Source organism: Rhinopithecus roxellana, chromosome 8 (assembly GCF_007565055.1).
Source record: "Rhinopithecus roxellana isolate Shanxi Qingling chromosome 8, ASM756505v1, whole genome shotgun sequence".
NCBI lineage: Eukaryota > Metazoa > Chordata > Mammalia > Primates > Cercopithecidae > Rhinopithecus > Rhinopithecus roxellana.
The window spans coordinates 10097935-10123376 of NC_044556.1; the positions used below are offsets into that span (position 1 = coordinate 10097935).

Below are 25442 nucleotides of genomic sequence, written 5' to 3' on the forward strand. Positions count from 1 at the left end.
GGAGGAGGGAGGGAGGAAGGAAAGAAAGAAAGAAAAAGGAAGGACAAATCCTGTGTGATTCCACCCCTAGGAGGTCCTTAGAGTCATCAGATCCGTAGAGAAAGAAAGTAGAATGGTGGGTGCCAGGGGCTGGAGAGGGGTAGGAAGTGAGTGTTTCATGGGGACAAAGTTTCAATCTGGGAAGATGAGAATGTTCTGGAGATGGATGGAGGTGATGGTTGCACAACAGTGTGAATGCACTTAATGCTACTGAGCTGTACATTAAACATGGTTAAAATGGTAAATTATACATTATGCACATTTTACCATAACTAATGATAAAGAGTAATCAACTCCAATCATATTTCCCAGCATTACTTTACTAGGAGGCATATGCTTTGTATAGTTTGCCTCTCATAAGTCCCTACTCTCCTACTAAAGCAGAGGATCACAGCTTCAATAAAGACCCTAAACATTTATCTTGCCTGTGGTCATGTATTAGCTGAACGATGCACAGCAAGCTCATTTCGTTTCCATGCTCTTAACTGGGCGAATCCTGCTTTTGATCCTAATGGAAAGAAAGCTTGGGGCAGGTGGAGAGCCGGTTCTTCAGCACTCACAGACGATTCCCACACCACACTCCCGTATCGGGCCTTCTCTGCCGAGAGTCCTCCCTGCCCAAGAGGTCTGGGGTGCCCTAGACACGTGTGCTCATCTCTTGTATTTGGAGATCTGGGGCTGGGAAGAGAATGAAAAGCAACCTAATCAGGAATTTAAGAATGGAGAAAATGGGACTAAATTATTCAGACACGTTTGAGTGCCCACTCGCTAGCAGGCATTTTCCACTGTCTATAATTGTGAGTAAGACATGTTCCCCAAAAGGCCATCTAAGATAGGGGTCAGAGCCTGGGCAAGATGATGAGACCCCATCTGAACAAAAAAATTTAAAAATTGCCCAGGCATGGTGGCACATACCTGTGGTCTCAGCTTCCGGGGAGGCTGAGGCAGGAGAAGCACTTGAGCTCTGGAGGTTGAGGCTGCAGTGAGCCATGTTTGCACCACTGCACTCCAGCCTGGGTGACAGAGCAAGAACCGGCCTCATAATAAATAAATAAATGAATAAAAATTAAAAAAAAAAAAAAACAGGAGTCAGCAGACTGCATCTGGCACACTACTGCGGATTTTATTTTTGTTTTTACTTTCCATGAGTTGAGAATATTTTTTGCATTTTTAAATGATTGGAAACAAAAAATATTTTGTGACACATGAAAATGATATGAAATTAAATTTCAGTGTCCATAAATTTCAGTGTCCATAAATGTTCAGTTTTGTTGGAACAGCACCAGTACTAGGGCTGGGACTAGCATGAGGCAAGTGAGGCCCTCGCCTGAGGTACAAAATTTAAGGCGGTACCTAAAAAAACCACAGTCATCAAGATACACAGTGTTTTAATGCAGTATTTTTAAAAATCAAAATAAATGGCAAAACATTTCATGATGAAGGTCGGGCACAGTGGCTTACACCTGTAATCCTAGCACTCTAGGAAGCCAAGGTGGGTGGATCACTTGAGGCCAGGAGTTCGAGACCAGCCAGGACAACAGGGTGAAACCCCGTCTCTACAAAGAATACAAAAATTAGCCAGGTGTAGTGGCATGTGCCTGTACTCCCTGACCCCGGGGAGGTTGAGGCTGCAGTGAGCCGTGTTTTGAGACCCTGTCTCAAAAAAAAAGGGAAAAAAATTCCATGACGAACAAAATGTTGAAATTTTACATAAAGCAGGATCAGCACTGCTGCTTTTTTTTTTTCCTCTTTGCTCCAGGCTCTAGCATGGCTCTGAAAGGCACTGAGTGCGACAGCCACGCTCATTCCTCCTACTGTCCAGAGGCAGAGTTGAGTAGTCTCAACAGAGACCTGCAAAGCCGAAGATGTATATTTTCTGGCCCTTATAGAAAGTTTTCCAGTGGCTAATGCCTGTAATCCCAACACTTTGGGAGGCCAAAGTGGGTGGATCCCATGAGCCCAGGAGTTCAAGACTAGTCTGGGCAACATGGCAAAACCTTATCTCTACAAAAAATACAAAAACTAGCTGAGAGTGTTGGTGCATACACTCCCATGTAGCTGAGAGTGTTGGTCCCAGCTACATGGGAGGCTGTGGTGGGAGGATGGCTTGAGCTCAGGAGTTAGAGGATGCAGTGAGCTGTGATCACGCCGCTGTACTCCAGCCTGGGTGACAGAGAAAGGCTCAGTCTCAAAGAAAAAAAGAAAACTTTCCAACCCCTGATAGACATCAATTCAGTTGAGAAGGGCTCTCCTCTTACTCTATTAATCCCCAGCAATGACTGTAACCAAACTAGATTCAACATCTGGTCCACCTCCTCTGTCTACCTTTTTTTTTTTTTTTCTTTCTTTCTTTCTTTCTTTCTTTCTTTCTTTCTTTCTTTCTTTCTTTCTTTCTTTCTTTCTTTCTTTCTTTCTTTCTTTCTTTCTTTCTTTCTCTTTCCTTCCTTCCTTCCTTCCTTCCTTCCTTCCTTCCTTCCTTCCTTCCTTCCTTCCTTCCTTCCTTCCTTCCTTCCTTCCTTCTTTCTTTCTTTCTTTTCTTTCTTTCTTTTTTTTTTTTTTGAGACAATCTTACTCTGTTGCCCAGGCTGGAGTGCAATGGAACAATCTCAGCTCACTGCATCCTCTGCCTCCTGGGTTCAAATGATTCTCCTCCCTCAGCCTTCCTAGTAGCTGGGATTACAGGTGTGCACCACCACGCCCAGATAATTTTTGTATTTTTAGTAGAGATGGGGTTTTACCATGTTGGCCAGGCTGGTCTCGAACTCCTGACTTCAGGTGATCCACCCTCCTCGACCTCCCAAAGTGCTAGGATTACAGGCATGAGCCACCACATCCGGCCCTCCATCTACCTTTTTATGTACCTATTTTAAAAAGTGAGTGTACACTCATAAATTATTTAATTTTTGGATAATAGTACATGTAAGCCAATAGCAATTAACACTGAATTAATAAGCATGCTAATGTTTGTGTGCTGTAATGATTTACTGAGAGTATAATTACCTGCATTAAAAATGTATAGAAGCCGGCCGGGCGCGGTGGCTCAAGCCTGTAATCCCAGCGCTTTGGGAGGCCGAGACGGGCGGATCACGAGGTCAGGAGATCGAGACCATCCTGGCTAACATGGTGAAACCCCATCTCTACTAAAAAAATACAAAAAACTAGCCGGGTGAGGTGGCAGGCGCCTGTAGTCCCAGCTACTCGGGAGGCTGAGGCAGGAGAATGGCGTAAACCCAGGAGGCGGAGCTTGCAGTAAGCTGAGATCCGGCCACTGCACTCTAGCCTGGGCGACAGAGCGAGACTCTGTCTCAAAAAAAAAAAAAAAAATGTATAGAAGCCATCATTTACTTTCATGTTAACTAAATGCTTAATTAGTTAACCCTTCATGCTGTGGGCTTAGTGTTACTTGGTTTGTTTATAAAATGATATGATTTCTTCCCAGGTTCCACAGACAGGTCTTGGAAGCATAATTAATTATTATTATTATTTGTTTAAAATAGAGACAGGGTCTCGCTTTTTGACCTGTTTGACCTCAATCAATCCTCCCACCTCGGCCTCCCAAAGTGCTGGGATTACAGGTGTGAGCCACCATACCCGGCCAGGAAGCAGAATTATTATGAACTTTTAAAAAGTAGTAAATGCCTTTATCCTAGTTTTCCTGCATTCACTCTTTCTCTGTATAATCTAAGAAGAATGCTCTTTTAAAAGGTGTAAGTCAGATTATATTGTGCCTATGGGTTGAGCCTCCTGGGCTTCCCACAGCAATTGGAATTTTTTTTTTTTTTTTTTTTTTGAGATGGAGTCTTGCTCTGTTGCCCAGGCTGGCGTGCAATGGCATGATCTTGACTCACTGCAACCTCCACCTCCCAGGTTCAAGTGATTCTCCTGCCTCAGCCTCCCAAGTAACTGGGACTACAGGTGTGCATCACCATACCCAGCTAATTTTTTAATTTTTAGTAGAGATGGGGTTTCACCAGGTTGGCCAGGCTAGTCTCAAACTCCTGACTTCGTGATCCACCCACCTCAGCCTCCCAAAGTGCTGGGATTACAGGTGTGAGCCACCGAGCCCGGCCTGGCAATTGGAATTTTAAAACTCTAGAGGTCTGACCTTGTTCAGGGCCTCTGCTGCTGCAGGACAATTGCACAGCTATTCCTGTTGTCCAGGCTGCTCCCTCCCACATCCTCCTAAGGCTGGCCCCTTCCCTGCAGCTGCCAGGTCCCAGCTCAGTGCCATCCTTAGTGCCACCCCTAACTGGCTATCAAGAGGGGAGCCCTCTCCACCAGGCTCTGTCCCTCTGCAGTCCCCTTGCACCACAGCCTGGATCTCTACTGAACAACCTTGTGTATCTGCAACCTTGTGTGTTCTTGCCTGACAAGGATGCCAGCACCCTGAGAGCAGCACTTTCATCTGACCTGTTCACCTTAGAATCCTCAGGCTGGGTGTGGTGGCTCACATTTTAATCCCAGCATTTTGGGAGGCCAAAGTGGCAGGATTAGTTGAAGCTGAAAGTTCGAAACCAGCCTGGGCAACAAAGCAAGACCTCACCTTCTCTCTCTCTCTCTCTCTCTCTCTCTCTCTCACACACACACACACACACACATACACACACACACACACACATTAGCCAGGCATGTGCCTGTGGTCCCAGCTACTCAGGAGGCTGAGGCGGGAGGATTGCTTTAGCCCTGGAGTTAGAGGCTGCAGTGAGTTGTGATCATACCACTGCACTCTCCAGCCTGGGTAAACAGAGCAAGACCCATCCCTAAAAAAACAGAATCCTCAGAGCCTAGAATGGGGCCAGGCACTCAGTAAATGCACCTTTTTTTCTTTTTTTATTATTTATTTATATTTTAAATCTACATGCAGTCATGTTTGCCTTTTTGGGTTTGCTGTTCTATGGTTTTTCACACTTGCATAGATTCCTTTTTTTTTTTTCAGACAGGATCTTGCTTTGTTGCCAGGCTGGAGTGCAATGGCGTGATCTCAGCTCACAGCTCCCTGGTTCAAGCGATTTTTCTGTCTCAGCCTCCCAAGTAGCTGGGATTACAGGCACGTGCCACCACGCCCAGCTAATTTTTGTATTTTTAGTAGAGATGGGGTTTCACCATGTTGGCCAGGATGGTCTTGATCGCCTGACCTTGTAATCCACCTGCCTCAGCCTCCCAAAGTGCAGGGATTACAGGCATGAGCCACCACGCCCGGCCTGTTTGCAGAGATTCTTATAACCTCCACCTCAAACAGAATGGAGAGCAAGTCCAACCTCTCTCTGTAGTCAGACCCTGGCCCCACCCTTAGCCTCTGGCCACCATCTGCTGTCCCTTTCTATAGCTCTGCCTTTTCCAGAATGTCATATAAATGGAAACATACATTGTGTAGCTTTTGAGACTGGCTGCTTTCACTTGGCATAAATGCCTCTGGGATTCATCGCTGTCATTGTGTGTGTCAGTCGTGTGTTCCTTTTATTGCTGGAGCACAGTCCATGTGTGATCCTATCACAGGGTGTTTGGTACATTTTCTCTTCATGACGGATGTTGAATTAACATGAAAGCCTCTGGTTGTAAGAGGGACGGCATACTCTAGACCAAGTCCACTAAACTGTAGTGGTATTCCCTGCACAAACAGCCATTCTGTTTGGTACTTTACAGGGTACAGTTTGGTAATTTACAGGAACCGGCATGTCTTAGAATGTTTACCAACGATTTACAACTTTTAAAATGATATGCAAGTAATGGCCGGACGCGGTGGCTCATGCCTATAATCCCAGCACTTTGGGAGGCCGAGGCAGGTGGCTCACTTGAGGTCAGGAGTTCGAGACCAGCCTGGCCAACATGGTGAAGCCCCCTCTCTACTAAAAATACAAAAATTAGCCGGGCGTGGTGGCGTGCGCCTGTAATCCCAGCTACTTGGGAGGCTGAGGCAGGAGAATAGCTTGAACCCAGTAGGTGGAGGTTGCAGTGAGCTGAGATTGTGCCACTGCACCCCAGCCTGGGAGACAGAGCAAGACTCCATCTCAAAAATAAAAAATAAAAATAAAATGATATGCAAGTAGGTACAAGTAACATTCTGCTGGGAAGGACCACCATCTATGGCAGGAGATTCAGAAATAAAGTTTCTCTTTCATCTTTCTGTCTGTCCCACCTCTCATGAGGTGAGCGCCGTTAATCGTATAACTTGTGTCCTTCTAGATCTTTTTAAGGTCTCTACCTATTTTGTAGTACATATAGCTGGGGTTTTTTCAACATAAATGTATTCTGCAAATATTTGAGAGCCTGCTGTGTGCCAGGCACTGCAGATGTTGGCTTTCTTTCTTGGAGAAGGTACCTCTTCTTTTTAATGGTAGCATAGTTTTAGAGCTAGGATGTACCCTAAGGTGCTTAATGATTTTCCTATTGATGAACATTTATGTCTAATTTTTTATGACTTCAACTAATGCCATTGGGGACAGGTTGTCAATATACCTTTTCTTTTTTCTTTTTCTTTCTTTTTTTTTTTTTTTTACAGCTGTGCTGAGATCTATTTTGCGTACCATAAAGTTCACCCATTTGAAGTGTATGGTTCAGTGGGTCTTAGTATACTGTATTCACAGAACATTTTCATCACTCCAAAAAGAAGAAGAAACCCTGAATCTGCCATGAACAGTCACTTGCCATTCCTCCCCCCAGCTCCTGGCAACTGTGAATCCACTTTCTGCCTCTGTGGATTTGCCTGTTTTGAACATTTCATATAAACAGAATCACACACGATGCGGCCTTTTGTGACGGGCTTCTTCCACATAACATAATGTTTTCAGGGTCCATTGTCCATCCATTTACAGCATGTGCCAGTGCCTCGCTCCTTTTTTTTTTTTTTTTTTTTTTTTTTTTTTTTGAGACAGAATTTTGCTCTTTTTGCCCAGGCTGGAGTGCAATGGCACGATTTTGGCTCACTGCAACCTCCGCCTCCCGGGTTCAAGCAATTCTCCTACCTCAGCCTCCCAAGTAGCTGGGATTACAGGCATGCACCACCATGCCTGGCTAATTTTGTATTTTTAGTAGAGATAGGGTTTCTCCATGTTGGTCAGGCTGGTCTCAAACTCCTGACCCCAGGTGTTCTGCCCGCCTCAGCCTCCCAAAGTGCTGGGATTACAGGTGTGAGCCACCGTACCTGGCTGCCTTCATTTATCCATCCATCCGTGACAAACATTTGGGCTGTTGCTACTTTGGGGCTGTTAGGACAATGCTGCTGTGAACATCGGTATCCAAGCATTTGTGTGTCCATGCACCGTTTAGCACATGTGTATTTCTGCAGGATGAATTTTGAGGAGGCAAAAAAGACACCACTTATAGCTAGCTCTTTGTCTCTGACTATGTGGGTTTGAACATCTCCTAAGTCTTGAGAAATGCTTGGAGGCCATTTCCTGCAGAGGCACACCCCCTTCTTGGGTGGGCTGGGGGAGGCAGTGGCAGAGCCCAGCCCACCTGCCCCAGCCACCAGTGCTCCAGGGTTTTGCATTCAGCCCCTGGCAAACACTCATGGCTAACTCTACAGGTGCCCTTGCCTGTCTTTGACCCAGCACTGGTGAAGGAATTGGCAAAGCCACCAGGTTAATGATGCAAACCCCAGAAGTGTGCGGCATAGATGAGAAAGCAAACAGCCTCTCCCTTTGGAGAACTAAAAGAATTTAAAGAAGCTCGCTGGCTCACTCTCTCTCACTGGGAAGGATGTCACTAAACACAGTCAGCATCAATCACTATTTTTGTTAAGCAATTTATGAGTTGCTCAGCTGAGAATAAGGTTGCACGTGGTAGGAGGAGTTCTGTGTGCACCGAGGTCTCGTGGAAGGACCGGATTTCTAGGGAGGAAAAGGGAAAAGAGAGTTGATGTTAAAATATCATTTCTATAACAGTAATGCGGCCGGGCACGGTGGCTCAAGCCTGTAATCCCAGCACTTTGGGAGGCCGAGACGGGTGGATCACGAGGTCAGGAGATCGAGACCATCCTGGCGAAAACGGTGAAACCCCGTCTCTACTAAAAAATACAAAAAAAAAAAACACTAGCCGGGCAAGGTGGCAGGCGCCTGTAGTCCCAGCTACTTGGGAGGCTGAGGCAGGAGAATGGCATGAACCCAGGAGGCGGAGCTTGCAGTGAGCTGAGATCCGGCCTCTGCACTCCAGCCTGGGCGACAGAGCGAGACTCCGTCTCAAAAAAAAAAAAAAAAAAAGCAGTAATGCAGCAATGTTCGTCTAGAAGGAGAGCTGCCACATTTGGCAAGATGCTGGGAGAGAAACAAGTATTAAGTACTTGCTTAAAATGACAAACCCCACAAATATGCCCTGGAATGAATATAGCTCCATAGCAGGAGGCACTCCCTAAAGGGTTTAGCAACATCACAAATAGCAAAGAGCATAACTGCTTTTAGAGTTTCAGATATTTAAATCTGCAAAAAATCAGTAGATGATGTCGGTTACGTTATAATGGTGTGAATTACAACAATGACTCTAATGAACATTTGTGGGCATTTTCCGTATGCTGGGCTGGCCATTAAACTCCACACTTTGTAGGACTCATCTCATTTAACACAACCACCCAACACAGATAGAAGTGTTTTCTCCATTTATAGACAAAGAAATGGAGGTGCGAAAAGATTTAAGTCCCTGACTGAGGTCACCCAGCTAGAAACTGGAGGACCCAGGATCTGGACCTAGGCACCCCCGCTAGCCACCTGTTTTAGAGCTAGGATGCACCGTAAGGTAGCTAATGGTTTTCCTATTGATGAATATTTGTTTATTATTTATTTATTTATTTTGAGACAGAGTCTCGCTGTGTCACCCAGGCTAGAGTACAGTGGCGCAGTCTTGGCTCACTGCAACCTCCTCCTCCCGGGTTCAGGCGATTCTTCTGCCTCAGCCTCCCGAGTAGCTGGGATTACAGGCACACACCACCACACACAGCTAATTTTTGTATATTTTTTAGTTGAGACGGGGTTTCGCCATGTTGGCCAGGCTGCTCTCAAACTGCTGACCTCAAGTGATCTGCCCGCCTTAGCCTCCCAAAATGTGCTGGGATTACAGGTATGAGCCACCGCCCTCCACCTCGTTTCTAATTTTTTATGAACACCGAGCTCCAAAAGCCAAGCAAAGCGGTGACGCTGTGTATTTCAGAGCTTAGTATTCCCTCTGCTTTCTTCCTTTCCTCAGTCCCCAATGCCAGATCCTCCAACTGTTCATGACCTTTGAACTTGAGAAGGGACCTCTTTTCTGCTTTATCTACAGCTGCTTTCCTGATGATCTCACCAAGGTACAAGAGTTGAAATGCATCTTAGAACCTCCAGTGTCCTAATGTCTATAGCCTGGCTCACTCCCCTGAATCCCGGACTTGCATACCTAGCTGCCTAGGTGGCAGCTGCATGTGGGTGTCATCTGATGGGCATCTGAGGCTTCTGTCACCCAAAACTGGGTGCCTGATTCGACCTCACGCTTGTCCCTCTCCAGCCTCAGCACGGGACAGCTCCATTCTCTAGGTGCTCAGGCCAACCACAAGCCTTAAGTCAACCTTGACTCCTCTTTTTCTTTCACCCTCTATGTCAAACCCGTCAGCAGACGTGGCTGGCTCTATCTTCAGGTGTCTCCCAAATGAGACCACTCCTATCACCTAAGTCTTTGTCACCTCTGGCCTGGTTGTCCAGCCCTGACCTTTGCTTCCATTGACCATTGATGCTTCCAAAATATCTGTCAGACCGTGTCCCTGTGCCCTAAACCTTCCAGTAGCTTCCCAGCACACTCAGAGCGAAAGCCAAAGACCCCACTGTGGCCTCCTTGTGTCTCTTAAGGCTTCCTTCTCCTCCTCCTCCTCCTCCTCTTCCTCCTCCTCCTCCTGTCTTAGTCTGTTCAGGCTGTTTCAGCAAAAGGCCATAGACTGGGTGGCTGTAAACAACAGACACGCATCTCTCAGCCCTGGAGGTGGGAAGTCTGAGAAGAGGGTGCCAGCAGCGTCGGGTTCTGGTGAGGGCTCCCCTCTGGGATGCAGATGGCCGTCTTCTTGCTGTGTCCTCACATGGTGGGAAGCCAGAGAGAGCTCTCTGGGGTCCCTTCCATAAGGGAGGGCATGATCCCACCCTCATGACCTAATTACCTCCCAAAGGCCCCACCTCCTAAAGCCACCGCCTTGGGGTGAGGAGTTCAGCATAGGGATTTAAGGGGATACAACATTCAGCCCCCAGCATTCCCCCGGCTCCTCTGGTGACCTTCTCACGTGACCCGTGTGACCCCACGTGTCTCGTGTGCCTCGGCCTTGCTGAGCACCCCTCCTGGCAAAGCCTTCTCAGCGGCAACACTTTCCTCACCTCACTCTGCCTCTCTCCTGCCACTGCCCCAGGTCACCTCGCTGCCCCTGGCCCATGCCGCACTCCACTTGTGCATTTGAGTGTATTTTCCTTCAGAGCATTTGTCACCTCCTGCTGTTCTGTGTCCATGGTGTTGTCTGTCTCTCCCTGAGGAGTCAGCCCCACGTGGTCAGGGACTCCATCTGTTTCATTCCCTGCTGTGTTCTCAGCACGTGGAGCCGGCACATGGTAGATGCTCAGACTGTGTTTGTTGAATGAATGAATGATGGCTGAGTGCCCAGGCTCTGAGCAAGTGTGGTACAGGCACCCTTCAAACCCCAGCACCTGCACCAGGGAACCTTGTGGGGTGAGGAGACGCAGTGGCACAGGCCGGGTGCTAAGAGGAAGGTAGAAAGGTTCCAGCCCACCTTCTCTTCTCGTTGACTTGAGGTTAGGAAGGGGCTAGTTTGGAATGAGAGGAAGAGCTTTCTCCACACTGTGGCATGTATCCCCTGCCTGAGGTTCCACCTGAACTCCTGCCACAAGCTCCAGATCTGTTACTATGGCGCACCCACCCCTGCTACGAAACCCCAGCTCTCTGTTTGCCCACCTGGTCTGCCGCTTTGGGCAGAGCTGCCCTTCATTCACTTTCCATCTTCCTGAGGGCTGACCTTGGCTGGTGTCAGTCATTAGTGGTGGGGCCCAGAACCTCAGCCAGGACAGAACGAGTTCCTGCTGCCCAGGGCCGGCCTGTCTGGGGGCTGCTGAGAAGTCGCCCTGTGGTCGTCCAAAGTCATTCCTGTGTGAGGACGAGACACACACTTTCCACTTGTTGGAGAGGAGGGTCTGGACGGCTTTTTATTGGTGCATTCACCATCTCAGATACTTCTGATCAGTATGAGCCGGGTAAACAGCCAGTTCAGATGGCTCAGACTCCCGGAAGAGGAGCATTTAGCCCAAATTACTGGTATTAGCCATCCACATTCAACCTCATCTTAACCATGAAATTTGCATGGTAAAAAAGAGAATTTGACTAACACAGAAATGCAACTGTGTCTTCATCGTTCCACTCTGTAAGCTTCAGAGGGCTTTCATGCATTCAGCCTTCCTTCTTTTGATCTTTGAATTGTTTTGAAATTCCATTTGGATGGAAATATTTCCAATATTTATCTTTTATGTTTTTATATCTTTTTTTTTTTTGCAGTTTTTATGGTTTTCTTTAAGCACAAAATGTGCACATGAGCTATCTACTCATTTTCTTCACTGCGCAGCCTGGCGTTGGGGTGGGTAACTCTGATGGCCAGCTGGGCGGCCCTTTCCATGATGGCTTTGCGCTTCTCGGAAGAAGCGCTGTGAGCGATCTCAGCACAGGGAGGTTTGTTGCACATCAGCAGCACTTCCAGCTCCTTGACATTGGGGACCAGGAACTTCTGGAAGCCACAGGGCAGCATGTGCTTTGTTTTTTTGTTGCTCCCATAACCAATGTTGGGCATGAAGATCTGGCCCTTGCAGGCACGGTGGCTCACGCCTGCAATCCCAGCACTTTGGGAGGCTGAGGAGGGCGGATCCCCTGAGGTCAGGAGTTTGAGATCAACCGAGCCAACATGGTGAAACCCTGTCTCTAATAAAAATATAAAAACTAGCCAGGCGTGGTGGTGGGTGCCTGTAGTCCCAGCTACTCTGGAGGCTGAGGCAGGAGAATTACTTCAATCCGGAAGGTGGAGGTTGCAGTGAGCTGAGATCGTGCCACTGCACTGCAGCCTGTGCAACAGAGTGAGACTCCGTCTCAAGAAAAAAAAAAAAAAAAATCTGGCTCTTGAACCTTCTGCGAACCCTGTTGTTAATTCCTCTGGGTTTCCTCCAGTTACACTTAATTTTGACATATTGTTCTGACTGGTGCCGGATGAACAGCTTGGTCCTCTTTTTGACGACCTTGGGCTTCATGAGGAGTCTGAAGGCGGCCATGATGCTGAGAAGGAGATGGCTGCCACCTCCGTAGGCAGCACCAAAGAGAGAGGGGCCTTTTTTTCTTTTTTATGTCCTTGGAAGGAAGACTTCGTGTTTCTTTTTTAAGAGCCAGGATCTCTCTCTGTCGCCCAGGCTGGAGTGCAGTGATGCAATCATTGCTCACTGCATCCTCTACCTCCTGAGCTCAAGCAATCCTCCTGCCTCAGCCTCCTGAGTAGCTGGGACTGCAGGCGCACCCACCTTACCCAGATAATTTTTAATTTTGTTTTTCTAGAGACAAGGTCTCGCTTTGTTACCGAGACTAGTCTCAAACTCCTGGTCTCAAGCAATTCACCCACCTCAGCCTCTCCGAGCGCTGGGATTACAGACATGAGCCACTGCACCTGGCCCAAATATTTATCTTTTAAAATGTATGCAGAAGTGAAACATGCTTTCCAAGAGCAGCACTGGGCAGGGTCACCCAGCACCCAGGTGGATACGTGGGCTGCCAAGGCTTCTAGAAGCCAGGACAAATGGAAAGCATATTGGAACATGGAAAGGTCTGAAAGGTGGCAATTTGTCCAAGTCTCCATTTGAATCAGAAGAGAAGTGGTGGGTCAGGAAGGGGGTGATTTGAGTTCTGTTTCATCAGACTCATCTCTGTTTCTCTTTCCATCTCTCGGGCGGAGTTAGAACATTTTATTCCATTTTTTTTCCAAAATTATCTTTTGCTCTGCTTTGGGAACTGACTTAATACGGAGCTGGGAATGGAGACACCAAAAACAGAACTAGACAAAGCTGAGGGTTTGTTCTTGCCCCTCTTGTGAGTTGCTCGCAGCTCTCAGGCCCTGTCTGAAGTCGTCCCCAACTCCACACCGGGAGAAAATGTTTCCTGAGAAAAATGAAAACCCCTCTTAAAACCTGATGGAATAGAAAAGCCATTTAAAATAGTTTACAGGTTTTAAGGTGCCTTTTTACATGTTAAAAATAACATTTCCCCTCAAGCTTTTGAATTAAATTGCCTTTCTAAAACAGAATTGATTTTAGTGTATCTTCTTAGAATTAATTGGGACTAATTAGTTTAAAAACCTAAAATACCTCCAATATTTCCCTCTTTGGGTTTAATTCTAACAATGAGTTTAACAACAAGACCCTTTTGCTCCATCTTCTCAGCGCACACTGAGGTTTTGCTTTGGGGTTGAAACTTTCACGGGGACAGAAATAGAATGTCCTTTTGTCGTTCTCATTGGGTTGGACGGTGACGTTTGAGACAAGCAAAGAGATGACAGATGGAACAAATATTTCTAATTTTGTCTTTCTTTGCTTCATTTTCATGTCTTCAGAGACCCCTGGGTCTTGCTGAGGGGATCTCTGACTTGGCTTCATTTTCTGTCCCAGGCCGATTGAGATGTGTCTGTGCCTCAAAGACAGACTTAAAAGTACCGACAGGTTCTTTCCCTCCCAAAGACAGGCGAGACCTCCTCCCATCAGGCTGAGTCCATTCCTTGTCTGGAGCCAGGGAGCTCTGCTTCCCAAACTCTCACAGCAAGATTCCTGGCCTCGCTCATTTGTCTTGCATTAAATTTTCTTGCAATCTTGCTTAATTCGAGCATGACTTAGCAAGAAATGCATTTTTAATATGTGACTCTAACACTTTCTTATTTAAGGATGCGTGTTTGTATGTTGACATAGCAAGAAAAATAGGTATATTAAAACGCATTTCTAATAATACTCAAGTGTGGAAAGATTAGCCATTTGGCAAATTTGAAAAGAGGTATGGAGTAACCATAAGGAAAACAGTGAGGGCCAAGCACAGGGGCTCACACCTGTAGTCCAACACTTTGGGAGGCTGAAGTGGGAAGACTGCTTGAGGCCAAGAGTTCAGGACCAGCCTGGTCAACATAGCAGGACCTTGCCTGTACAATTTTTGTTGTTGTTGTTAAGTAGCCAAGCGTGGTCGTGGGCACCTGTAGTCCTAGCTACATGGGAGGTTAAGACAGGAGGATCACTGGGCTGAGGGCCCAGGAGTTTGAGGCTGCAGTGAGCTATGATCCAACCACTATACTCCAGCCTGGGTGACAGAGCAAGACCCTGTCTCTAGAAAAGAAAGAAAGCAGTGAAAAAGGCAAATCAGGTGCATAAACCTGACGAGTGGGGCTTCTGTCAGGCGTTGAGGTGGGACCGTGGGCTGGGGTCAGGTATTGGTCCCATGGAGACCAGATGAGCCTGTGAACCCAGGGTCTGCTGGAGGCTGGCCCTATCCTGTGGCTTCAAGCCCTTCCACCTTGCTGAGACTGGAGGTCCCCAGCAGCCAGCTTTTGAGGCTGACCAGGAATAAACACAGGGATTCTATGGGTGAAGAATGGGATTGGGGACCAGGTCCCCACAGAAGGACTATGACTTGGTGTCCACCTTCCAGGGTGGACACTCTGTCTTCTCTCCTGTACTGGTGGATGCATATCCATGCACCTAGCCCTGGCCAAGCCTTCCTGTGTTCTGAAGGACATCCCATCCCATCCCATCCACATCCCATCCCATCCCATCCACATCCCATCCCACCCATCCAACATTCTCCATGACATGCATCCCATGAAGGACACATCCACAGCCCAGCCCAGCCCATCCACAGCCACAGCCACAGCCCAGCCCACCCCAGCCACAGCCCAGGCCAGCCCAGCGACGCCCAGCCACCACAGCCACATCCCGCCCAGCCCAGCCACAGCCAAGCCCAGCCCAGCCAACAGCCCAGCCCAGCCACAGCCACAGCCAGCCCACCCCAGCCACACCAGCCCAGCCCAGCCACAGCCCAGCCCAGCCACAGCCACAGCCCAGCCCAGCCCAGCCACAGCCAGGCCAGCCCAGCCACAGCCCAGGCCCAGCCACAGCCACAGCGCAGCCCACCCCACCACAGCAGCCCAGGCCAGCCCAGCCACAGCCGCAGCCAGCCACAGCCACAGCCCAGCCCAGCCACAGCCCAGGCCAGCCCAGCCACAGCCCAGCCCAGCCACAGCCAAGCCAGCCCACCCCAGCGAAGCCCCAGCCCACACAGCCACACGCCAGCCCAGCCACAGCCCAGGCCAGCCCAGCCACAGCGCAGCCCACCCAGCCACAGCCCAGGCCAGCCCAGCCACAGCCCAGCCCAGCCACAGCCACAGCCCAGCCCACCCCAGCGACAGCCCAGCCCACCCCAGCCACAGCCCAGCCCACCCCAGCCAAGCCCCAGCCCAGCCACAGCCCAGGCCAGCCCAGCCACAGCCCAGCCCAGCCACAGCAGCCCAGCCCAGCCAGCCCACAGCCGGGCCCAGCCACAGCCCAGGCCAGCCCAGCCACAGCCCAGCCCACCAGCCACAGCCCAGGCCAGCCCAGACACAGCCGGGCCCAGCCCAGCCACAGCCCAGCCCAGCCCAGCCCAGCCCAGCCCACGCCAGCCACAGCACAGGCCGGCCCAGCCACAGCGCAGCCCACCCCAGCCACAGCCCAGGCCAGCCCAGCCACAGCCCAGCCCAGCCACAGCCACAGCCCACCACCCCAGCCACAGCCCAGCCCACCCCAGCCACAGCCCAAGCCAGCCACAGCCAGGCCAGCCCAGCCACAGCCCAGCCCAGCAAGCCACAGCCCAGCCCCCCCAGCCACAGCCAGCCCAGCCCACCCCAGCGACAGCCCAGCCCACCCCAGCCACAGCCAGCCCAGCCACAGCCCATCCATCCCAGCCACAGCGCATCACCCCAGCCAAGCCCAGGCCAGCCCATCCACAGCCCAGCCCATCCACAGATCACCCAGCCCATCCCAGCCCCAGCGGGTCCCAGCCACAGCCCAGGCCAGCCCAGCCACAGCCCAGCCCACCCAGCCACAGCCCAGGCCAGCCCAGCCAAGCCGGGCCCAGCCCAGCCACAGCCCAGCCCAGCCCAGCCCAGCCCAGCCCCACGCCAGCCACAGCACAGGCCGGCCCAGCCACAGGCAGCCCACCCCAGCCACAGCCCAGGCCAGCCAGCCACAGCCCAGCCCAGCCACAGCCACAGCCCAGCCCACCCCAGCCACAGCCCAGCCCACCCAGCCACAGCCCAGCCCAGCCACAGCCCAGGCCAGCCCAGCCACAGCCAGCCCAGGCCACAGCCACAGCCCAGCCCCCCAGAGCGACAGCCCAGCCCAGCCAGCCACAGCCCAGCCCAGCCACACCACAGCCCAGCCCACCCCAGCCACAGCCCAGCCCACCCCAGCCACAGCCCAGCCCAGCCAAACCCAGGCCAGCCAGCCACAGCCCACCATCACAGCCACAGCCCAGCCCACCCAGCGACAGCCCAGCCCACCCCAGCCACACCCAGGCCAGCCCAGCCACAGCCAGCCCAGCCACAGCCACAGCCCAGCCCACCCCAGCCACAGCCCAGCCCACCCCAGCCACAGCCATCCCAGCCAGCCAGCCCAGGCCATCCCAGCGACAGCCCAGCCCAGCCACAGAGCAGCCCAGCCCAGCCCAGCCCCAGCCGGGCCCAGCCACAGCCCAGCCACCCCAGCGACAGCCCAGCCCACCCCAGCCACAGCCCAGCCCACCCAGCCACATCCCAGCCCAGCCACAGCCCAGGCCAGCCCAGCGACAGCCCAGCCCAGCCACCGAGCAGCCCAGCCCAGCCCAGCCCCAGCCGGGCCCAGCCACAGCCCAGCCAGCCCAGCCACAGCCAGCCCACCCCAGCCACAGCCCAGGCCAGCCCAGCCACAGCCGGGCCAGCCAGCCAGCCCAGCCCAGCCCAGCCCACGCCAGCCACAGCACAGGCCGGCCCAGCCAAAGCAGCCCACCCCAGACAGCCCAGGCCAGCAGCCACAGCCAGCCCAGCCAACAGCCACAGCCCAGCCCACCCCAGCCACAGCCCAGCCCACCCCATCCACAGCCCAGCCCGGCCACAGCCCAGGCCAGCCCAGCCACAGCCAGCCCAGCCACAGCCACAGCCCAGCCCACCCCAGCGACAGCCCAGGCCAGCCAGCCACAGCCCAGCCCAGCCACAGCCACAGCCCAGCCACACCCCAGCCACAGCCCAGCCCACCCCAGCCACAGCCCAGCCCAGCCACAGCCCAGGCCAGCCCAGCCACAGCCCAGCCCAGCCACAGCCACAGCCCAGCCCCCAGCACCCCAGCGACAGCCACAGCCCACACCAGCCCCAACACAGCCCACACCACAGCCCAAGCCAACACCCCAGCCAAAGTCCCACACACCACAGCCACAGATCACACACCCCAGCCACAATCAACAAGACAGCCCACACACACACCACCACATCCATCCCAGCCACCAGCCACATCCCAGCCCATCCCATCCCCACGCCTCCACCCATCCCACCCAGCTACAACCCATCCCACCCCATCCACAATCCACAGCCATCCAGCCACATCCCATCCAGTCACATCCCAATCCACCCCGTCCCAATCTACATTACCCATCCATCCCACCCATCCACATCCCATCCACAATCACCCATCCACATCCACATACATCATCCCACACCCATTACATCCCATACCCACATCCCATCCCACCCACATATCCCACCCACCCATCACATCCCATCCCACCCCCAATCCCATCATCCCCATCCCCCCATCCATCACACATCCCACATCCACCCATGTCCCATCACACCCCATCCCACCCCATCCACATCCCATTCCATCCCATCTACATCCCATCCCATCCCATCCATATCCCATCCCATTCTATTCACATCCCATTCCACCCCATCCACATCCCATTCCATCCCATCCATGCAAGAACACCCACTTACAAGTCTCCCTTCTTGCTCCTATCCCAGTTCCTTCCTGGTAGGTCCTTCCTGCTATTATTTCTTTCATTTTCAGAAACCCTCTCTCAATCTTCCCTTTCCGGCTGCCACCCCATTCCTCTTCCTGTCTTTCTAGCAAAAGTTCCTCAAAAGAACCATCTGGTCCTCCTGTCTCCAGTTCTGCTCCACTTGGGGCTATCCTGAACCTGCTCCAACCTCTGTGGCTTTTGCACACACTTTTCCCCTGGAACTCCTCTTCACAATCACTGGTGACCTCCACTTTGCTGAGTCCAGTGATCACCACTCAACCCCAGAGTCACTTGGTTCCAGGACACCACTTGCTCATACTTCTTTGGCCTGCTCTTTTCAGGCGCCTGCTTCTTTGGGATCTCTAAATGGCAGAGAGCTCTGGAACTCAGCCCTAAGCCTCTTTTCTCTACTTTCCCTTGGTAAGCCCAGATAGTCTTATGGTTTTAACTAGGTCGTTTATACACTGATGATTCCAGCCTACATCGTGTATATACTGGTGGCTCTAGCTCATGTCCTCTATACACTGATGGCTCCAGCCATGTCATCTATACACTGATGGCTCCATCCCATGTTCTCTATGCCTTCAGCCACGTCCTCTATACACTGGTGGCTCTAGGTCATGTCCCCTATACACTGATGGCTCCAGCCATGTTATGTATACATTGATGGCTCCAGCTCATGTATTCTATACACTGATGGCCCCAGCCTGCAATCTCTATACACTGATGGCTCCAGCTCATATATTCTATATACTGATGGCCCCAGCCTACATTCTGTATACACTGATGGCTCCAACTCACCCCTCAGCCTGAGACTTACATAATCTGCCTGCTTTCTCAGCATCTCAACCTGGGTGTCTAGGAGCCTCTCACACTTTACACCTTTAGAACTCAACTCCCAAGTGCTCTCCAGGCCTGCTTCTTGGGCAATTTTACTGACCTCATCCTTTTAGTTGCCAAAACCTTGGAGGTACCCTTGACCCATCAGCAAATCTGGCTGACTCTACCTCCTATGTTTATCTAGAGTCTGTGACTTTGCCCCTCCACGGCTCACAGCCAGGCCCCCCTCCCTTGCCCAGATTATCACATTAGCCACTAGATTGCTCTCTCTGCTCCCGCCCTTTTCCTTCTTCCCCTATTCTCAACCCAGCAGCCAGAGGGGCCTGGTTAAAATGCAAGTCAAACCAGGCCATTCTTGGGCTCAAACCTTGTGATGGCTTCCATTCACCCCAAGCAAAAGCCAGAGCCTCTGTGATGGCCTGTGTGGGCCTTTCTTCTTCTTGCCTTCTGGTTCACTCAGCCTGGTTCCAAGCCAGGCACTGTCCCTTCTTGGGGCCTTTGTACTGGCTTTTCCCTCCATTAGGAACGCTCTTCCCCAGGATATCTGAATAGCTCCGTCCCACACTTTCCTCATCTCTTTAATGAGCCCGCCCAGGGAAGCATTTGACAACCCTTTAAAAATTGCAACCTCTTCCTATCCCAGCACTCCTGTCTGCTTCATTTTCTCCCTTGGTACTTGTCACCAGATGATATAGGGTGTCATCTGATGTACGACATATTTTTATCACTTACCTTGTTTACTGTCCATATGCCCCTATCCTCCCACATGGTCTAGAATAGAAACTCCATGAGGGCAGGGAATTGTGTTTTGATGACTGGTCAATGCCATGCGCATGCTATGGGTCCAATAAATATTTTATTGAAATCAACGAATGACACAGTTAGGATCTCTGTTACTCATCCTTCTGGACATGGGGTTTGGAGTCCTCACAGCCACACCTCAACACCTCCCTCGGGATGCAGCATCCAGGCAGAACCCGGCCATGTACCCTAAGCAAAGCCTCCCTGGCACCAGCTGCTGGTGGTTTGACCTCCAGAACTAGCATTCAAGGATGTCACCTCATCACCACTTAGCCATGGGTTAACTGCCCAAGAGTCTGGCTTCCAATTCCTCATCTCCCTGGAACAGAGATTCAAATTCTAACAGTATAGAATCTGTCTTCCTTTCTTCTCAGGGAGACATGTCTATTCCATCCTGTTTATTCTAGGAATGACTCCTGGATGATAATCTTAAAAAAACAGTTTCTGTGCACTGACTGTGTCTGTCTCAAAGGGCAAACCTCCACTGAGAGCTCCTTAAAGGGTATGCTTGGTCATGCACAAATCTATCAGCGTTGTGGGCTTTTATCATCCAAAATGTTGACCCATCGAGGCTGCAGCTACACGCTGCTCATTCTATCAAAATGTTTTAAGATCTTTGGCTGGGCCCACCAAAAACAAGAGCACTGCTTAGAGCTCTGTGTTCCCCCTGAAAGGTGGTGGTGCCACCTCACCCTCTCCTGGTCCTAAAGCCTCAGGGAAGCCATGCTCAGCATGAACTGCTCCAGGCATAACAAAAACTGCACTGGTTTCAGTTTAGCCCTTTTTCCCCCCTCCAGGGGTCAAGATTGCCCAACCATGTGCCTCTTTCCGGAGACGTGTGTCCCTTGTATGTCCTGCCATCTGGGGGCATCTGATGTGGCATGGCTTCCTCTTAGAAAAGTCTTCCTCTCCCTGGGTAGGGAGGGAAGAGCCGGTGCAGTGACGTCAGAGATACTGGAAGTCCCTCCCGGCAAAGCCCCACAAGGCATTTCTGACGCTGAGTCAGTGGTTCCCTTTGCACTTGTTCCATATGTACATATTTCCAAAAGTCTTTTAAATTCAGTATCAGCTCCTCTGTTTTCACACTTTTTTCCAAATAGTTTGATCCGTGATTCATTTTACTTCGCCCAGAAAACACTTATGCAGCTATGAACTCTCCCACATTGTTTGTTTGATGATAAATAGATTCTTTCCTCTTGGAGAAAAGAGCACTTTCTCCTCCCAGTACTAGGAAGGACTGAAATCCCTCCTGTGACGCCCTCTTACCTCAGAGGGAGTTGTTCCTCCTTGGGTTTTGTTATTTCAGAACAAATATGGTAAACTGTTTTCCCGTCGGTTACTATAGAGAAGAGATTATTTGCCTTTCTCTTAGTGCTTCTGAAAATAATAGATTACATATTTGGGAGGGTTTTTTTTAGATCTGGTTAATGTGAGATAGAGGGGGTTGCTCCGGGATGACATTGTTTGGTTTGGGAAGTATTCTCCCGGTTGCCCAGCAACAGGCTCTTGGAAACGGGAGTGGACTGCGTTGCCCCTGGCAACCGTTGTTACTTAGCAAACAATGAGGGCCGGGCAAACAGTGCCAAGACTGCGGACTCCAGGTTTTAATTGAACATCTGCATATATTTTTCTCAGATTAAATTTGAGTTTGATTTGCCACAACAGGTAGACATGGGTCCACTCGGGATCTACTTGAAAGAACCAAGATTGTAATGTTGATTCCCATGCTGCATAAACGCAGAGGCCCCATTGAAACAAACTTCTGGCCATTCGAATATGTCCTAGACTGCTCTCAACTGGAGACTTATTTTAGTCTTAAGTGGAATTTCTTTTTTGATCTAATTCCTGGTGTTCAGAAAATCATTACTTGTCCAACCTACTACCGTACATCACTGATAAATCCACAATTTCTGGAGCGCTTTTCAGCACGATGCCTTCATTTCTGCTGCCTAAGAATTTCAGAAGAGCAAAGAGTTGAGCCCTGGCTGGCTCACATGTAGAGACATTCACAGATAGGGTTGGCTGGGGATGGAAACTGGACCCAGCACCTTCTGGTTTCGTGTGCTCAGTGTTCCTGCCGAGAAGTTGGGTCCTCCCGTGGCCCTCAGTGGGGTGTGTGTTATGTTTATTAAGGGAGGTCTCATGTTCCCACTAACAAAGTGCCCTGTTGATGGGCCCTTTGCAGCCACAGGTTGGATTTTGATCAAAACAGCCTCACTCCCCCACCTCCTCACTGGCAAGTCAGAGATAGCGGTTGTTTACAAGGGTTTGTTGCTTAGGTAAACACCACCCCTGAACTTCATTCAGAGCAGGTGACACATTTCTTTCCCTTCTCCCAGCACTGCCCCCAGCCCCCGCCCCCACTGCCAGGGCTATAAATGAAGAACTGTTATCCAGGACAGGTTTTTGGTGAAGACTTTATTCTTCCTTATTCATCTCGAATGCAATCTGACTAATGCAGCAACAGCCGCAAAAGTGTCGCCTGGAACAGACACTCCAGCCCGTCACTAAAACAGCTGCTGTGGTTCCTGTGGTGAGACTCGCTTTCGTTGTATGGATTTTTTTTTAAGGGCGATTCACTTTGTTGCTGAATGCCCCCAAGAAAATGTTCATTGCACGTTTGTTACCAGCATTTCAGCTAATGTCTTAGGACTATTTAAAGTATCTAAACAAATTTCCCAACTTTCTTTTGCAGCTGAAACTTATAATGGAATGTCATTTGTGTTATATAACAAATAAAAATAAGCTTGTGTTTTTTTCCTTAAAAAGGCAAGCTGATTAGCCATCGGCCTTATTAGATGCAATAATTAGGATCCAATGGCTGTGAGTGTTGTTGGAATCAAAATGAATAAGCTCTGACTTACACAAAGACTCCCCCAAAGATTAAAATACAGGATTTGTCCTGCAACCTGTTGTAGGATAGTTGTAGAAGACCACTATATGCTTCAAAAGATAAATCTTCCCAAAGAAATGCTGTTGTGCTTTCTACAATATTATTTTCTGCCCAGTCCCCAGTTTAAGTAAGTCATTTTTCAGGAATTAGAGCCTCATTAAAATTTTTTTTAATTGATCATTTTCTTATTTCCCATGGAAGTATTTTCCCATATATCAGGCTTTGCAATTTAGGCAAATCACTTAACATCTTTAGGTAAGTTTCTTCATCTGTTTGATGAAAGAGCTGGGTTAAGTGGTTTTTAAAGGGGCCTCTCTGTGCTGTGGTTTTAGGTGGAAATTCTTGTATTTGAACTAGGTTGTTTCTCCGCTTCTTAAATTCCAGAATCAAGTCACGACCAGAGGGGAGGTAGCGGGTAGATTGGAAAGGTCCCGTATGTGATGTTGGTGGGATCTGGAAAACCAGCCTCCTCCTGGCCCGAATCAGTCATGGAGACGTGGAAAGAACATGCACTGCCTGTTGCCCTGTGCTCACTGGCCGTCTCTTGAGATGGCTGTCAGGGACAGGAAGGGCCACACAGGCAGGACAAAACCCTGTCCCCAGGTGGGCACAGGTGCCCAGTGGGCCTGCTGCCGTGTCAGGTCACCAGGCTGGGAATGCAGGAGATGCTACTGCTGAGGAACTGTCACTTGTCATTTCCGGGTCCACTCCTCTACCCTCTGGCAGCGTGGGTTGCTCTGAAAGATTTTGAAGGTGGGACAGGAGAGGGTGAGTGAGGTGAGGCCTCCGCATGCCAGATTTTCACTGGCACATTCCCCATCTTCATCTTGACCATCAACAGCTGCACTGCAGCCCTGCTCATGGTCAGAAAGGGAGAGAAACGTGAGAGGGAAAGAAAGGCTTGGCCGGGCGCGGTGGCTCAAGCCTGTAATCCCAGCACTTTGGGAGGCCGAGACGGGTGGATCACGAGGTCAGGAGATCGAGACCATCCTGGCTAACACAGTGAAACCCCGTCTCTACTAAAAATACAAAAAACTAGCCGGGCGAGGTGGCGGGCGCCTGTAGTCCCAGCTACTTGGGAGGCTGAGGCAGGAGAATGGCGTAAACCTGGGGGGCGGAGCTTGTAGTGAGCTGAGATCCGGCCACTGCACTCCAGCCCGGGCAACAGAACGAGACTCCGTCTCAAAAAAAAAAAAAGAAAGAAAGAAAGGCTGGTAAGAGAAGGAGCAGAAGACAAAAGCATGATGCCTTAGGGAGCCGCTCCCAAGAACCCTGGGACAGGCCCCTGTGCTCAGCTGAAGACGGGAGCTGGAGGCCGACATGGTGAAGGTGGCTAGCACAGGTGGGCAGCCCAGAGCAGGCAGGCCGCTCATTCTCTTGTTCATTGCAAAATACGCCTTGAGCATCTTGAGCATCTTTGCAGGCAATGTGCTACGTAGGGGCTGGAGTTGGGGTGAGGGAGCTGCGAGGGGGCTGCTGAGATGACACAGACCCAGAATTTGTTTTCTCAAGAAGGGCTGACTAGCCAAGAAGCCAGATGTGAACAGCTGCATGACAGGAAGGAATCTGAGGGGCCAGCACGGAGAGTGGTTTGGTGAATCTGGAAACGCTGCGTGGAGTAAAGGTGCGGCCTTAGACGTGTGGCTCTCCACGGGGGTGGTCCTGCCCCCAGGGGACACTGGGCGATGTCTGGAGACATTTGTGGCTGTCACAACAGGCGTTGGGGGTGGTTTCCTGGCATGGAGTGGGTGGAGACCAGGGATGCTGCTCAGCACCCTGCGGTGCCCAGGACAGCCCCAGCCCAGAGCATGCTCCTGCCCCTCGTGCCCACATTGCCGAGGTCAGGAAAGCCTGTGTGAGATGACAAGCTGACTGGAGAGATGGTTTCCCCACTGCTCTTCACTTGCCTGGGTTCCCCTTTGGAGCTGCTGGCTGCTGTCTCTCTGTCTCCCTCCCTCTTCAATGCAGCCGTCACTTTGATCTTAGCTGTCATGGGTAGGTGGACTTTGAGGGACAGAGTGCTGCCCAGCCTGCCTGGCCCCACTGGAGGGGTCTTGTTTATCCCCACCCTGGCAGGTGCATCAGCCCCATTCTCACCCTCCCTGCGTTGTGTGCAGGGGACACCAGTGCCAGCCTCCGGTGTCACTCCATGCATTGCCACCACCTTGTCACTGTGAGTCTGGACCACTGTGTGCCACGCTGCCTCCTTCAATTCTGCATACCTTAGACATGCAGGCAGAAGCTGCTGCTCAGTGCAGGGGCCGGTGCTCAGGCCTGGGGGTCTGGCAGGCGTGGGCTCTAATTCCATTTGAATCAGAGGGTCCTTCGGGGTTGTGTGGCCATCTCATTTAAACACTTCATCCGGAATCAGAGGAAGCCCGGCTTTCCCCACAAAGCAGGCGCCAGGGGAGAGAGTTTCAAACCAAGTAGCTGGATGCATGAGGGAGAAGGTGGCCTGGGAGCAAGAGCGAGAGCGGCAGGACAGGAGCGGCACGAGACGCAACAGCTCATGGGAGGGGATATGGGTGACCCCAGCAGGGGCCAGGCACCAGAATGGCACAGACAGGTGACCTTGGTCTCTGGAAGAGGAGGGAAAGGATAAGCAGATATTGAATATGCGCGACTGGCCAGGGAGTGACCCCCAGATCTTTACATTCTGAAAAACCCACTGCTTTAAACGCACAGGGAACTGCTTCCAGGGATAGACAGAGGGAATGGTCGTTCTAAGTCACGCTTATTTACAAGTTCCTCCCAGTTACTGAGAATGAAGAAAGAGCCACTTACTTCTCAACTGGAACCACAGAGGACTGGAGAAATGTCCAAGTCT

At 50.8% G+C, this 25442-nt stretch overlaps 2 protein-coding genes across 8 annotated transcripts in view; one reads left to right on the forward strand and one right to left on the reverse strand.

The window, feature by feature from the left end:
• Positions 1 to 25442, forward strand: part of RFX2 (regulatory factor X2) — a 128868-nt gene that overhangs the window by 26118 nt on the left and 77308 nt on the right. The window contains exon 1 of one of the 7 annotated variants that reach the window (XM_030936199.1): positions 22203 to 22255. The exons of the other annotated variants lie outside the window; for them this stretch is intronic. The gene's annotated coding sequence lies outside the window, so the exon portion shown is untranslated. Of the gene's footprint in view, positions 1 to 22202; positions 22256 to 25442 lie in introns of those variants that run through there. 7 annotated transcript variants of the gene reach the window in all.
• LOC104665380 (60S ribosomal protein L32-like) lies at positions 11585 to 12302 on the reverse strand. The gene is made up of 2 exons (XM_030936201.1): positions 12157 to 12302; positions 11585 to 11846 (listed from the first exon to the last, which is right to left on the reverse strand). The coding sequence occupies exons 1-2, from the start codon at positions 12300 to 12302 to the stop codon at positions 11585 to 11587; spliced, it is 408 nt and encodes a 135-aa protein (XP_030792061.1).

Excerpts from the sequence above, each read along its gene's own strand:
- LOC104665380 (XM_030936201.1), bottom strand. The coding sequence starts at position 12,302 with ATGGCCGCCTTCAGACTCCTCATGAAGCCCAAGGTCGTCAAAAAGAGG. Across the intron at positions 11,847-12,156 it reads AACAGGGTTCGCAGAAGGTT|CAAGGGCCAGATCTTCATGC; the intron begins CAAGAGCCAGAT and ends CCACCGTGCCTG.